The sequence below is a fragment of the Protomyctophum parallelum genome (assembly GCF_964188405.1).
Source record: "Protomyctophum parallelum genome assembly, chromosome: 11".
Lineage (NCBI taxonomy): Eukaryota > Metazoa > Chordata > Actinopteri > Myctophiformes > Myctophidae > Protomyctophum > Protomyctophum parallelum.
This window is the reverse complement of record NC_139707.1, coordinates 19,998,191-20,014,190: the sequence shown is the minus strand read 5'-3', so window position 1 is coordinate 20,014,190 and position 16,000 is coordinate 19,998,191. Positions and strand designations below refer to the sequence as shown.

Here is a 16,000-nt window from a genome sequence, read left to right as displayed (position 1 = left end):
TATCATGTTATTCTTTCTTAATTTTACAGAGTATAGAGGTCGACTACTATACAATCAAATAAATCTGTATACAAGATAATTTCAGATTGCAGAGAGGGAGGAAAATACTAAATTAACTTAACTACATTAACACATTTCGCGGGGCGAGTTGGTAAAGGGGTGAGTCGTCTATTCCTTCTGAGACTACATTCAGTAGGCTATAGGGCAGGCTACTGTATTAAAGGGCAGCCTGAAACATGACTGTCAGAGGACTGTCATATTATGAACCATTGGCTAGTATGACATGTACAATAGTATTTGAAAAGTCACATGAATCTGTATAACAGACAACAGACAATACAACACATATACATTACAGTCATACTGTGACCAAAATACATTGATATAAAAATGCATTGCGTAAGTTAGCTACATAGGCTACTTCAATTGGACCACTGATTAGTTTATACAGTGGTGCCCATCGGGCCCTGGCCTACTTGGAACAATGCCAGTTGGAGATGAATGCCCCACCCAGTTATTATGTCTGTCCCTTTTATGCCCATATATGGAGTTCTTTGTCAGGCATGCCCAAATATGGAGTCTATGCAGATGTCAGAACAGGCAAGCTCCATATATGGAGATATAGGGGTGATCAGGTCCAGAGGCTTTTGTGCTGGTTCTGGACCACCGGCTATCTCGACACCGGGCACTGCACCCCACTGCACCTGTGGGGTGTGGAACTCGTATATCTCATTTGAAGTCGGTGGGGCGAACGGTTCTCGATTTACGTGGATTACAGACGTATGTACACAGCCACATGTGTAAGATTGCACGTACACAGAGACTTGGTGCATTTAGTCGGTAATGATGGAAGTTGGCGATCCATGCCCATTACCCCACCAATGCAATACTCGTCAGAGTATTGACCCATGTCAGAGTACCCGTTCCACCCATCTGTTTGTCAGTCTGTGTCCCTTTTATGCCCATATATGGAGATTTCTGTATCTGTCTCTCTGTGTCCCTTTATTCCTATATGGATTTCTGTGTCAGGCATGCCCAAATATGAAGTGTTTTGATGTCAGAACAGGCCAGCTCCATATATGAAGATATGGCTATAGGGGTGATCAGGTCCAGAGCCCGGGCAGAGGCTTTTGTGCTGGTTCTAGACAACGGTGTATTCGACGGACTCGACACCGGGCAGTGCACTGTGGTGGTGTGGAACACACATGTTGAATTTAAAGTCGGTAGGGCGAACGGTTCTAGAGTTATGTGGATTACAGACGTACGTACAGTATGTACAGAGACTCGGTGCAGATAGATGGATTTGATCAAAACCCCAAGGCACACTTGAGCTCCCTCTAGTCTACACCCATGCAGTGCAGTAGCCTATATGGTATATCTGAAGTGAATCCTATTTATTTAGAAGCAGTTTACTGATGCACAGGATCTGACATTACTGTCTAGAGACCTCCAGAAGGATCACCAGTGGATATTGGCTCCCTATAACTCAACACACAGGGTGCCAACATGTTTCAGTGTATTATTACAGCTCAATCACAGATACAATAACACAATGTCTCACAATAGGTCTGTTTTTACGATTAAAAAGTTTTTCCTGTATACATGGCAGAACATGGTGAGGAATTAGATGGTAGTGTGGAAAGTTGTATAAATTCTATACTGTACCATTCACATATCATGTATATTATTATAATTTACTATACATGGTATCAGGGGAAATGCTGATATTTATAAAATGTGTATTCAAAGTTCAGTTTATTATGCATGAATGCATGCACACACTTCTACTAGCTCTGTGTACATTCCTTTTTTGTGCCCACCAGTATTCTTCAGTCAGCCAGGGTGAGAACAAGGATGCGAAGCTTCAGTTCTGGATGGTGGCTGCTGGAGGTTTACGGCAAAGCCCACTCGTATCCCCTTAGCGCGGGGATTATGGTTGAGAGTATTTCTTAACCAAAGACTGACCCCTGGGCTTAACCGTTGGAGTTACCGTAAGGCTTTCCCTTGAGTGCGTGTGTATAAGAGAGAGTAGTTAGATGGAAGCAGAAAATTAGATTATTAACTTTTTCCACAATGCCTCTCATGACAAAGAAAGCCTCTGTGTTGCAACTGGACTCATAATGGAGGAGTATTACCATGTCTGCAGTGCAGACATGGTAATCTTCATAGTAATCTTCATAGTCAATTTACATTTATGTGCAGACTCTGCACATAAATGTAAATTGACTATGAAGATTTATTATTTGCTAATTTGCTAAAGGAGCACTTGTATACTGGTAATTATACTTTACTTTACTGTTGGGCTTTTTGGGGCTTTTTGAGTGGTGCAACCACTCCTATAGACAGCCATGTGTGTCCCTGGCTTGCTGGCTGGCTGTGTCCGAGCACCTAAATAGCTTTTGGTTGGTTTTCACCACCAAGTGTCACTGTTGCGCAGCCTAACACACACATTGACAGTACAGTGACAGTACAGTAGAGGGACCCCCCTGGGGACCCCCACACGGTAACTCTGTCATTTCTCAACCATTTTCGACATGGGGCGGCTCGCCGGAACTGGGCCGGTACCCTGGGTGCGTTCCTGTGGGTCTGGAACTTCCGGGGACCCCCACGTGGAGTTGCACCACTCACTTCAGAAAGACATAAAGGAAAGAGTAGTGAGGAGTAAGGAGTTGCAAGCAACACAGATCTCTGGCTAGAATTGATCCGGGGACAATGCAACAATGTGGTCAATGCATGTCCTGGGCCAGTATCGCTGTGGGTCCAGCAAGCACATTTGTATTATATTGTCTTGCAGATGACCGTACATTGACCAGCATTGACTGGCTATCGTCCCTGTAGGACGGAAACCTTGTATGTCTACAACTGTTAGTTTTCAGGAACAAGTCAACCTGTGATCCAATGATCCAGTGTAGTTGTTATTAAGATTTAGTTTATTAATTTAATTGTTTAATAATTATAAAACCCACAACTTTAAACCTGGCCTCCCTATTTTTGGGCATAGGTGAACATTTAAAAATATTTTAAACCGTAAACAGAGAAAATACCACATGTGGTGTTGCAGATAAGCTATTTTCACTACTATTGCGTGACAGTGTCATATGCCAAATTATAAAATAGGCCATTAATTCATGAAAAAACAAAAGGGTAGATTATTGAGATACATCGTTTTGGCCCTACAGTGATGAAATTGGACTGCAAATAGAACAATGTGCAAATAGAACACATGGTAAAAGGTAACCAGAGCATCTCCATCAAACAGCAGCATTGTTCTACTGTTCTAAGCCGAAATTGTACATCTTCTGGTCATTTAAAGAATTTAAGGTTTTCTCTTTCCATGAAGACCGAATTCTGGTATGACATTTCGCTGTTAAATGTGTTAAAACATGTGAAAAGCACCACGGTACACAGAGGGAAGGATACAGGTGACATCAAAGCTCTCTGGAGATACAAGCCTATAGTTCAGTGCGACTGCTCTTCACATTGTTGGATCCCTTGGGTTCGGAACTCATGGCAACGTAGCATCTAGTGTTGTGTTTTTGCTTCTGGGTGTAACATTGTTTTGTTTTCAGCCATTCAGCATTTACGTAGATGACATCCAACAGATTGTGTCACATGTTGCTGTAGTTTTACACTGTTAAATTGTTAAATAATCAAATTCATCAAATGGTTACTCCTACTTTATAATCCATAATCTTAAATTAATTTGTAGATTAGTGAAGCCTACTGTGGGATAATCATTAAAAAACAATCAACACTCGGATATTATGGCATAACATATTGACAGCAAATATACCTATTTGAGTGGCATAGCGACAGATGTCAAAGGTTGTCTGGACTCAGTCATGGGTGAAATGTAATAACAGTTGTAAATATATATGCCTTTATTTACAAAGGGGAGATTGGCAGGGTGTCCTATGACGAAGTAACTCATGCACTTCCTGGTTACCCTGCATGCAACCTGAGATCCTTCATATCAGCGACCATTATGAGTGGATACATCTGCCACCTTAATATTTATAAGTAGATCACGTTGCAGAATGCTTCTGACTGAATAATTAATCACCTTTAATTAGCATGGTTTGGTCCAACACATTTAGTTGAGAGGGGTAGATGGAAACATTTTCACAGACAGTGACACAGGATCACGAGTCAGAAACAGGTATGTGTGACTTATGATTCAATGATCTAGATGGTTTAGATTCTAAACCATCACAAATAATGTTCTCAGTATAGCATTTTGGAGAATAAAGTTTATCAGAATAAATCAGTGTAGTGTAAAGAATATGGATGAGGTTGCTAATAGTTGGCATGAAATGTACTGGCAATGACACTATTGACTGTATTTTCTAGTTAACAGTTTCATCAAGGTCAAAGATTAGGTGGATTGCTGATCATTTTTAGATGGATTAATGGCTGTTTTATAGTGACTGTTGAAATCCCTTTTTATTTTCATTACTGTTTTGGAAAGAAATTATGGATAGGCATATTACTGCAAGTATTAACTGTATCAACAACTTTAGTAAGCTTAATAAACAAAGCTATTGTGTTTTTGAGACTTGACCCTTCGTTTGTAATGGCAGGAGAAAGTTGATATTGTAGAGTGGGTATCTGATGTTGCTCACTATCACAGATAGACAGCTGCTTGAGCGCAATATGAGCCTACTGTTACAAAAGTTGGTGATGCTACCTTGACAACAGGTGTCTAGCAAGGTACTCAAAGTACTGTTTAGATAGTGTATATACCACAGAGCTTTAGAAAAACGAATGACGTTGATACATTGTGAGGAAATGGTTCTTAAATCTTGTTGATTATCAAGGTATGTGATGCACTCTTGTCTCTTATTCACTGGCATTTGGAAGGGGCAATTAATCCCAGAATGCTCATCGACAGATTATTGATCGTATTTACTGTAAAAGTAATCTGGACACATATATTTAGCCTAGGTGGTTCTTTTAAACAAGTGTGCTGTTGAAGAAAGCTATTTGTCCTCATGCTGTTATTTCCTGCCTCGAAGGACACTCTGAAGGACGTCAGCTCTATCTTTGTGGTGCATGTTTGAAAGTCCCGATAGAATAGATTGTGGTATATCTGTATAGCCTTAAGCCATCACTCAACCTGCTTGCGCAACAATTCATAAATCTATCTTCACAGGTGTCTTTGCAGCACCCTTAAGGGTTAAACATCACTCCCAAACGTGGCTCCCCATCCACAATGACCCCCTCAGGGTCATATACATGTGATACATGGCAAGAACACTCACACTACACTCAAATCGATCATGTTTATTTGGAATAGCTGTCTGTTGTTTTTTTTTAAATGGGAGGCATATTTCCTAATATGTCAATATGATTTCCTATCATGTTATTCGAGTCGCATTCAGCTGTTGTGACACATCTTGCCTTGCACCGCTGATCTTACATGTGGATGGTTACGCTGACATTTCCGCCAGACCTAAAGGATGATTTATGCTAGGCCTTTGCACCGATGCTAATCATTAATCCTCTTGTGTGTGTTTACTGTGTTATTATGTGATACGTGGCCATTTTTTTAATCTTTTGAGCAATGAAGTCCTGATTTTGCCAATGGCAGGCATAACTGAACGGGTAGAGAGGCCGTCTGGGAATCAGAATTTTGCCTGATTGACCCAATGCTTGTGTGTAGGACGCTGTATTAATTGCATCCACTCTTAATAGTTTGGATGCATGGATACATTTTCAAGTGTACCCCAAGAACAACTAAAGTGGTGCCTCATTTGTTTTTATTTTGATCATTTCACGAAACATTCTAAGATAGAATTGTTTTCTGTGTTTAGTATTGGTGAGGTCAGGTGGTTCACTGATCATTCAGGACAGTACCCATCCAGTTAATCTCTGTGTTTAGTATTGGTGAGGTGGTTCACTGATCATTCAGGACAGTACCCATCGAGTTAATCTCTGCCAAATCCAATTGATCTTGAAGAGTCTTAGTGGACTGTGACTGTGGACTGTCCCCACTCTCTGTATGGTAGTGTATGTAAACGAGGCAATCTTTGTTGTTATTGGTGCTGTTTTATAATGATCACTCAAGACTTAAGTTGTAAGGAAGTCATTTGTGTGAGACCGCCTTATGAATCAGAAGACAATGGCAATGTAAGTAACGTCATTCTTCAGCCATCTGCTTTATTTAGCTTTCACCTCTGCTGATGTAAACCGATGCGGCTCCTTTGGCAAATAAAGTGCTCAATCTATAGGCTTATGGAAATGTACTCTGTCTGAATAAAGCTCATGCAATTGCATGTACAGTAAACAGTCCATACCTTTTAATGACTGCCACTGTGTTAATAAAGGCTGTATTCATGGGTGTTGCAAGGCTGAGCTGTGTTTAAAAGAAATAGAAAAAAATGAACTTTAACCTTGATTAGGCAGCTATAGTGTTGTGCAAGGATTAGCATTCCGTTATATTAATTACAGAATCCGCTAATGTAGCATTCTGTTAGTTTCTCTAATTTTTGCACACAGAAATTAACCTGGAAGTTTTCATGCCTGAGGGTTCATTTCAGAGGAAACAACATTTTAGACTATTCACAGAGAGAGTTGGAATTCAGATACTATAAATGTTCATTATCTTGTATGTTTTAATACTCACTTGTAATTTTGTCCTATTAAGGCATTTTCATTTTGTTTATTGTCTGTCTGGCAGAAACCATGTATGTCTAAAACCGTAATACTGTGTTCCAATGGATCTATTGTAGTTATTATTTAGTAAAAAGAAAAGAGAGAAAAAAAGGGGGGGATCCATAGTTGCAGTCTGTCGAGGAGCCAACTTGCGCCATACATGGTGTGCAAGTACTGCTACTAACCAGTAAGACGCCTGAGGTCGCGTGCACGCATCCGCCTCATTGACGGCAGACTGCTGGGCTAGCGCTGGCGCTTTGTCATGGGGGGGATCAACATGGAATGAATTCTGTACTGGCCATCTAAGGAGCATGTCTTGAGTGTACAGGGTTTGATGAGGTCAGATCAACATATGGAATGTCAGAACAGGTCAGCTCCATACAGTATATGGAGATCTAAGGGTGGTAGCGGGTACATTCTCTTGAGTGTACAGGGTTTGATAAGGGCCCAGGTAGGGCCGGGCCTGTTGAGAACTCTAGTTTTCGCTTTGGTGGCAGGCCAGTCTAGAGTTTGAATGGACAGGTATAAGTCAAAAGGCAGACATCGATATATCCATATATGGAGTTCTAATGGTTTGAGATTTTAGGTCAGATGTAGAGTTACTGGCCAATATTGATGACATCAGGGATCTCCATACTGTATATGGGCTTAACTGCTACAGCAGGTCGCATTTACTATGATATCGGGGACTCCACATCTCCAGCACTGATGATTGTCATGAGACCTGACACTGATGGTGCCCGACACTGATGGGGAAATGCACGATTCCATAGTTGATGTCTAATGTCTATTACAACTGCTGTTCTAAATCCTTTAGACCTGTTATTGACCTTATACCAACCTTGAAACGTACCTTGGTTACGTCACCATCAACAGCCAATATGGGACCACCATTCTTACCCACATACAAGCATACACGTATACATACTGTACATACCCAGCCGATCACCAAACGTACCTTAGTTAACGTCATCAAGAATGGTGGTGCCTTATTGGCCGGTGGACAACACCGACATACATACATACTTATTGGCCAAATACGTTGCCACACTGCATATCTACACACATACCGTACAATCATACATATCACATTGTAAATCTCAGCCATTGATTGTGGGTTGGAGGATGTTTTCCTAGCCAATTCATTGTGATAATTCTAATAGTGAAACTAGCAGATCTACAATCTCCAATGTGTGAGCTTGTCAAATCTGCTTTTTTCAGTGTCACTGTCATACCCATAATTAGGAGTCGGACATTCATTTGTCAAAAGTGAGTTACAATGTTTCTGCCTGACACCAACATTACATTATAACCAGCACTAATGTGGAATTGTTGTTATTCTCTATAGGAGGTCTCTGTATGGACTGTACTCGTACAAATCCAATATGATTGGCCTGGAGACACTGGAAGATCCCTCGATGGACTGGGATATAGTGGAAACTATTGGTAAAGGAACCTATGGGACAGTATACAGAGTGATCAATAAGAAGGATGGAAGCCAAGCAGCTGTCAAAGTGCTAGACCCTGTCAATGTAAGTCAGTTAAAAGCGATGTTGTGCTTTGGACCGAACCTTGAGTTGTATAGGAATACCTCTTCATGGTATAATGCCTCATGTATACATTGTCGCATACTGAAAAAAACAAAACAATACTAATCTACAAGCTCACAATGAGTGTGTTCTGAGCTTGTAGATCTGCTATTTTCAGTGCGCAACACCGAAAGGCAACTCTGTATGAATCTTGGTAATAAGAAAATATTGTTGATCTCTTACTTTTGTGCTCTGTGATCAAACATACTTTTGTATGGTAAAACATTTCGCTCAATCACATTTTTAGGATGTAAAAGAACAAACTAGATTCTGTCAAACAGTGATAAACACTGGTGACCATGCTATTTTTGTTGTGCCTTGTTGAGACCTTCCACACAGCACAGAAGTAACGGATATGGATTCCCATAAAGGTGTTATGATATTCAGACTACAAAACGCCTGTGGTCTCCGAGGCTATATTCAGACTAACGTCATGCTTAAACAGTAGCTGTACAACCAAAGGTTCTACCAAAGTTTAGTATCTCTTTAAAGCACCTTCAGGAATTGTTGTGGATCACTTTCAAGTTTTCTACCTCTTCACCCAAAAAAGTGTTGAGGTACAAACAAACCCAATTGTGTTTTTCTTTATCATTGCATGGCTCCTGTCAGCATTCCAACCATACAAACAGAGTAAGTTGGCCGTACTGCACATTTTTCCTCCCCCAGTCTCAATCCAGGTGTAGTTGTATGAACTGTAATGGTACATGTCCCCATTTCATTTACTTCCTGTCATGTTAAATCTCACCCATCCCGACCAGTAACTGCACTGAAAACTCCTGAGTGTTAATTTAACTCTCAGAAGAGATATCGTCAAGACTTGACTCTTGAGTTGACAATATCTCATCTGTGTACCCATACATACATTTGTCTACAGATGATACGGCCGCTGTCGAGCCTGGTATAGTGGCACCATATTGTGGTGGTAGTGTAAGACTTGATCTGAAGCTTGTGTGCGATTGTGTCAGTGGACCAATCCCCATCCTGGCAGCTCTACAGCCCATGCTGCTATGAAGATGAAACTGCCTGTCCTCTCATCCCTCTCCCTGATTAGACTGCTCCCACCATCACTCAGAGACATCTGCGAAGAGAAATTCCATCACTGTGACTGTTTCTCTTCCCTCTGAGATTTAACTCTGATAGAGAGGCAGTTCTAGAAGTAGTTTAAGACCCTGCCTTCTTGTTTACGAGTTCATACCCCAAAGTTTAGTTTATACAGTACGTATTGCTTTGTTTTCTGTTCTGTTTAGAAATGCAACACCATGAGATTTACTGAGATCCTATATTCTCATATTCCATTTAATTCAACCTAATTGGAATTGAAAATACAATAAATATATACAAAACCATTGTAGTGCATACTCGCATACAAGGTGCAGGGCCCACAATCCCACATAGAACATGGGACACGCAATAGACATACTGAAGAGTAAGACTACAAATACATTATCACTCTGCATACAATTCATACTTTAAGCATTCGGTGACAGCACGGCATCAGACAGCATGTTGCGCTATGTGCAGTAACTGTGTTTAATCTCTCTCAAAGGATGTGGATGAGGAGATAGAGGCAGAATACAACATCCTGAGGTCCCTGTCCAACCATCCTAATGTGGTGAAGTTCTATGGCATGTTCTACAAGACCGACAACCTGTCAGGTGGACAGTTATGGTTGGTGCTGGAGGTGAGCTCATAAACATAACTAAGAAATGTTTTGGACAGTATGCTGAAGATTAATGCGGTCTGTGGCAATGTGCAGGTCTCATTATTCTTTGCCACTGGAGGTGAGCTCCTCTTTCCCGACATTTTCTGAGTGAGAGTGTTTAAGGTTATAACAAGTAGGATTTGTCGATTTTTGTGAACCCAATATTCAAAGTTGGCATTGTGGATTCCCCTTTGGCTTAAAGAACAGCCAATGAGGAGCAACCGAATATAGACCACCATTTTTACCAGCTTGTGGAGCAAAAAATGGCAGAGGGAAGGATCATTGCAAACATCTCAACATGAGGGGCTATTCATTGTGTTATAATGTTAAGCAATTTGAAACATTATACATACTGATGGCTGATAGTTGCTATCCTGGCATCTGCTTTACAGCTTTTCTCACTTTTCTGTATGTACAGCTTACACAATGTCTTTCATTTGAGCATGGTGCATAGTATGCAATGTTTAAAGATTCCAGAACTGGGAGGCCCCAATGGCTCCCAATGGTGGAATCTCTCTTGGCCAGTTCTTGCCAGTACTGCTATCAAATAAAGGCTTTATAGTGCTTAAAAATATAACTAAATAAAAGTTTGAAATGTTGAAAATGTTGTTTATTCACAAGGTAATAGTATATCACATCAGCACACGCACATACATGCATCTTAATGCCATCGCAAAGCCAAGAGATGCTTCATAGCTTTTGAAGAGGAAGCCGTGACTCTCATTGGTTCTGTGTGTGGGATTGCTCTCCCCATGAATCATAATCTAGAGTGGTGAGTGATGGACGAATCACTGTTCTCTCTCTCCCCCCCACCTCTCTCTGTCTGCCCCCCCCTCTCTCAGCTGTGCAACGGCGGCTCCGTCACAGAGCTCATCAAAGGCCTGCTGATGCGAGGCCAGCGTCTGCAGGAGCCTGTTATCTCGTACATCTTATACGGTGCCCTTTTGGTAAGACTGTGCGCTGCAAAGCCGCTATAATGCCAAGGAGGAGGTAGCGTGCATACAGTACATGCACAGCAGGTGCTACGGATTTATTTAGGCAGGGATAGTATGCCAGAAATTAATGGATATTTGTCCCTCTGAGCAGCTGGATGTGTTCTTTTATATACATGTGGAGGCGGTTGCCCCACTTTGTTTCCTACACACTCAAATGATCCTAATCCTAAATGAGCTAAAGCATCTCAGTGCTTTTTTTTGCCCTTTCTTCTGGGTTGAAAGGGTCTCCAGCATCTTCACAACAACAGGATTATCCATCGTGATGTGAAAGGAAACAACATCCTTCTTACAACGGAGGGAGGAGTCAAAATGGTTGACTTTGGTAATAGCCTTTGTTCTCTACCCTGGGTCAGTTTAGCCAATTTTGATTTTCAGAAATTGACAGATTCACAACCGTCTTTTTTCTGTGGCTATCACTACATCCATTGATGTTGTTATTTCTTTTGGGAATTGACTATTAATCTAATGGAAATGTCCACATCACATGTAGCATTGTTAGGAAAAAGCATTCAACATGAATACAAGCACATGGATGAGTCATTAAATGTTTTTTTCTTTTTCACCACATCATTTTGTTTCATGGAGCATAGCTTTAACCCAAGGCTATTATTGCTCATTTAAATTTCATTATTTGATCCTTTGCATATAAAAGGAAAGCTGTTATGGCAAATGACTTTGAGTCACCCCCAGGCATGTTTATGTCCTCTGTGTGGTGGTGGCGAAATGGACTCCCGCTGATAAAAATCTGTCCCACTTAATTTGAAATGATTATTGCCCATTGTTGTTGTTTGGCAGGTTGCCAAGCTAAATTGTATACCACATTTTATAGATTAATTCACAATTCTCCAAATTAAAATTTACATGCATAGCATGGTAAGTGTACTCACAATGATGAATGATCTGCATAACGGTTAGATACAACTTACATTTTGTGACTTGAATATCCTTGAGTATTTGTAATTTTTTTTACATTTTATTTTAGGTGTCTCAGCTCAACTCACAAGTGCGCGTTTGCGGAGGAATACGTCTGTTGGAACCCCATTTTGGATGGCTCCCGAGGTCAGATTGACCTTTTCAGTTGGCACAGTTGTCCTGTTTGTCCCGTTCTTATTCATTGTAAAATGATGATTAAAATAGTGCATAGTCTGTTCCCTCATCTATTACATGCAATTAAAGAAATCTTAAGCGTTTGAGAGCTAGGCATAGAGACAGACATTGAAAGATAGAAGTGAGAAGGAGAAATGTAGAGAGGGAGGTCTTGAGGAAGAAATGGAGACGGAGTGTTTGGCTGTGTTGCTATTCTTTCTATTTAAAGCAGAATGTTTACTTTGTCACCTGCAAATTCTTACTTTTGGTGATCAACGCCACCCTGTGACGAAGTATAATAGACTGGGTTTAACTCTCCCCTGTGTCATTGTGTATTCCCCTCCATGGGCCCAGCACTGGAGGTCGCCCCAAGGTTAATAGCTGGGAGTCTGGGGGCCCCGGCTCACTGTGTGGCAGAAATGAGGCGAGGTGATTGGGCTGGTAGGAGGGGACCTCAGGGGCAATTAGAATAAACCCAGCTGTAAAATGTAGTGTCACTTCTAATTATTGACTCGAGGACAAGGACACACATACCAACTACTTAGCTAAACCTAACTTGTAAATGTTCATGTGTATTCTTGCTTAAAGCCCATGGGTACCGAGGCTAGCTTTCTGCAAAATTATAAATTTGAAAGGATAGATTAGAAAAAAATCTCTTAAGAATAGGCTTTAACAAATATATAAATAATTTCCCATCAAAACATATATTTACTGGTTGGTATTTGACTCTCTGTTTCAGGTCATAGCCTGTGAGCAGCAGTATGATTACTCATATGACGCGCGCTGTGATGTCTGGTCACTTGGCATTACAGCCATTGAACTGGCTGACGGAGACCCCCCATTGGCAGAGATGCATCCAGTCAAAGCCCTCTTCAAGATCCCACGGTGAGACACTAGAGGGTGCTCCTAGCACACAACCGGAGCAAGCCCACAGATGATGCACTCAGTTTCCCCAAAACACTCTTGATTGTAGAGGAAAGAGGACAAAATTAAGAAAGGGTTAATTGCAATATGCTCTTGTTTAGAGTTGGAGTAGAACGACCAAGATGAGGTAAAGCAGATCTTTGTGGCTTGCCGTATTATCAGAGCTGTTTCTTATTTGGTAGTCTAAATTACAACAGCACATTATATGTTGAATTGATTGTTTTGCTGACTGAGCATCGTTTAAAATCTTTATTACTAACAGAAAATGGAGTAGCCTTGTATTTGGACTGAACATCAGTGTTTGGTCTGAACACATTAACTTCACTGTGGTCGCAATCCCTGTCTGCTGATCATGTGTAAGGTATTATGTGGTTGACCTTTATGCTAGCAGCACAATGACATCATCTCACTTTGGGTGAAGATGTGCTCTCCTGATTACAATTTGCATTAGTGATTAGCCCCATTCGCATTGCAATGAGACGGCAGCAGCCACCCGTCACAATGTTATCTCCTCCTCCGCACCAAGAGGAGGACCACACATGCCATGTGTATTACAAGAATTGTGAGAGCTACCTCAGCAGTTTATCACAGCAGAATTCAACATGAACAAGTCACAGCAATTACAGCATCAGAGAAGATGCATGAGTCAAATGGAGGCTATCAATGAATTGTTCTCTATCCACTATTTCCTTGTTTAGGAGGAGACGTACACATTCTGTCACCTTTTTTTTGAGAAGTTTGAATGTACTATAGGCTTTTTGGTAGTAGTAAAAGCTGGTATTAGTAATGATAAGACGGGACATTATGCATTACCCCCTCACCTATGTTAATCCTATTTTGTTAAACACCTTTCCGAGAGTGTGTCACTTTTGAGTGGTAGAGGAATGGAAAAGAAAAGTAGAGGAATTCTGTGAATGTGAACAGAATTAGGAGCGTAGTAATCTGACGTTTATTGAGTCTTTTCGCAACATCAAAATAGATATTTGGCCGTGGCGTGGAACATAAATTATGTGAATAGGGACCTTAGGATGGGCGTGTCCAATATAAATCACAGTGTGAGCACACTGAACCATGAAATGATTCTGTTAACATGTCATTTGTCTCATATATTTTCCCATCAGCAAAGCAGCAAGGCAGTTAAAATCACAAGACAAAAGGTTGTGGATTTCCTCTTCTGTATGCATTCCGCGCTATGCAAGGATATTTATTTTACCTTTGTATCTCCAACAATGGTGGCATCTTGATAGTGATGGATTTTCATGGGCACAAATGTATAGATGACTTCAAAGTTGCTGATTGTATAGATCTTTTATTTTATATTTCTCTGAGTTTCCATATATAATTGCATGCTCCATGTGACCTTGTGCCCTTTCAATCTAATATGTCACAAGCCATTAACAGTAGGGTTTGTCCTGATGGAGGAGAATTGTCCTTGGGTATATGTTTTATGAAATTCTCATTGGCACTAAAACGCAATAGGTATTCCCATCATTCGGATAGTTTACAGTTGCACATGGTAATGTATTCCCAGGTCACAGTAGACTATCAAGCAGTATACAGTATATTGCGTCTATCATAATTTTTCCCTCTTTGAAATATGTCTACCTGCCAAAGACGGTTGGAACATCCCGACATAGATTTGATTAATCTTCCCTGCGTTCTACTGTGTTGTGGTACACTGCGGCGGTTGTGTTCATGAACTATTTACAGAGCAGCACACCATATGGTCTTTCCCAGTGGAACTCATCCTTATTCGGCATGACTGCAATGCTGTTTTCCATATATTTTATTTTTCTCCATTTGGCTCTGCTGAGTTCATATTTATAAACCCATGGTGAGCCGTCATCTAGGTACCACACTGACTTTAACCACTTGTCTTAAACCCTATTGCCCCTATATTCCGTCCAACGCAGTCCGGCACAGGCGGGAGAAAACTTCTTAAAGCTATCGTAATACCAGTGCACGTCAAATCTTTCCGCCTTGCACCTCCGTTTATTATATTGTGCAGATTTTGCACTTGGTCTTAAAATGAGGTGTGATCTGGTGCTGTCTGATCACACTGTTGTGCTGTGCGCCAAGGCCAACTTTTAGCTGTTCTATAAAACCTGTTAGAGATTGTATCTATCTATAAATTCACGAGTGAGTGTGTCACCAGCGTATCTCAAGAACTGCCAAACCGATAAACTTGAGGGACTGAGGCAAAAAATAATATAACAAAGTTAATATTACGCTTTGAGTGAAATACCTTAGACGCCCTGAGGGCGAGAAGCGACCTCGCATCTGCCTGGGAGACGGAATACTGCTGGGCAAGCGCTAGCGCTTTGGGATGGGGGTCAGATCAACATATGGAATGAATTCTGTACTGGCCATATATGGAGCGTGTCTTGAGTGTACAGGTTTGATGAGGTCAGATCAACATGTGGAATGTCAGAACAGGTCAGCTCCATATATGGAGATCTAAGGGTGGCAGCGGGGGCAGTGTCTTGAGTGTACAGGGTTAAAGAGGGTTTGATGAGGGCCCAGGTAGGGCCGGGGCTTAATTTTCGGGCCTGATAACTTTGGGGCAGGCCCGTCTAGAGTTTGAATGGACAGGTATCAGTCAAAAGGGAGACATCAAAGAGGAACGATGGGTGGATCAACATATGGAATGTCAGAACAGGTCAGCTCCATATATGGAGATCCAAGGGTTTTAGGTCAGATGTAGAGTTGCTCAATATGCAGATCTAGGTGATGATCCAGTCTTCTCTATCTATTCTATATTGGAGAAGTTGTACCCAACACATGGCAAGAAACCCAAAGCAGCTACGTCGCTATTGCAACACCCACAACACCATCTTACACACTACACCCACACACACTCACACGGCAGTGACGTCACACACTTACCTTCGCAGTGTTGCAACGCTATCTCCTCCTATCGCGCCCAACGCCAACACTCGACACCACCCGCCAAACACTGGTCATTGCAGTGCCACCAAAGATGCCTCCCGTCCACACTCACGGCGGCAATGCATTCGTTTACTACAAACATTATCGCCCCAAGCACCCAC

At 41.3% G+C, this 16,000-nt stretch overlaps 1 protein-coding gene across 1 annotated transcript in view; it reads left to right on the top strand.

Annotated features, from left to right (window-relative positions):
• myo3b (myosin IIIB) overlaps positions 1 to 16,000 on the top strand; it is an 87,457-nt gene that overhangs the window by 1,159 nt on the left and 70,298 nt on the right. The window contains exons 3-8 of the mRNA XM_083775936.1: positions 8,003 to 8,186; positions 9,790 to 9,924; positions 10,788 to 10,892; positions 11,163 to 11,262; positions 11,923 to 11,999; positions 12,766 to 12,911. Of these exons, the coding sequence (XP_083632062.1) occupies positions 8,003 to 8,186; positions 9,790 to 9,924; positions 10,788 to 10,892; positions 11,163 to 11,262; positions 11,923 to 11,999; positions 12,766 to 12,911 (747 nt within the window). The remainder of the gene's footprint in view (positions 1 to 8,002; positions 8,187 to 9,789; positions 9,925 to 10,787; positions 10,893 to 11,162; positions 11,263 to 11,922; positions 12,000 to 12,765; positions 12,912 to 16,000) is intronic.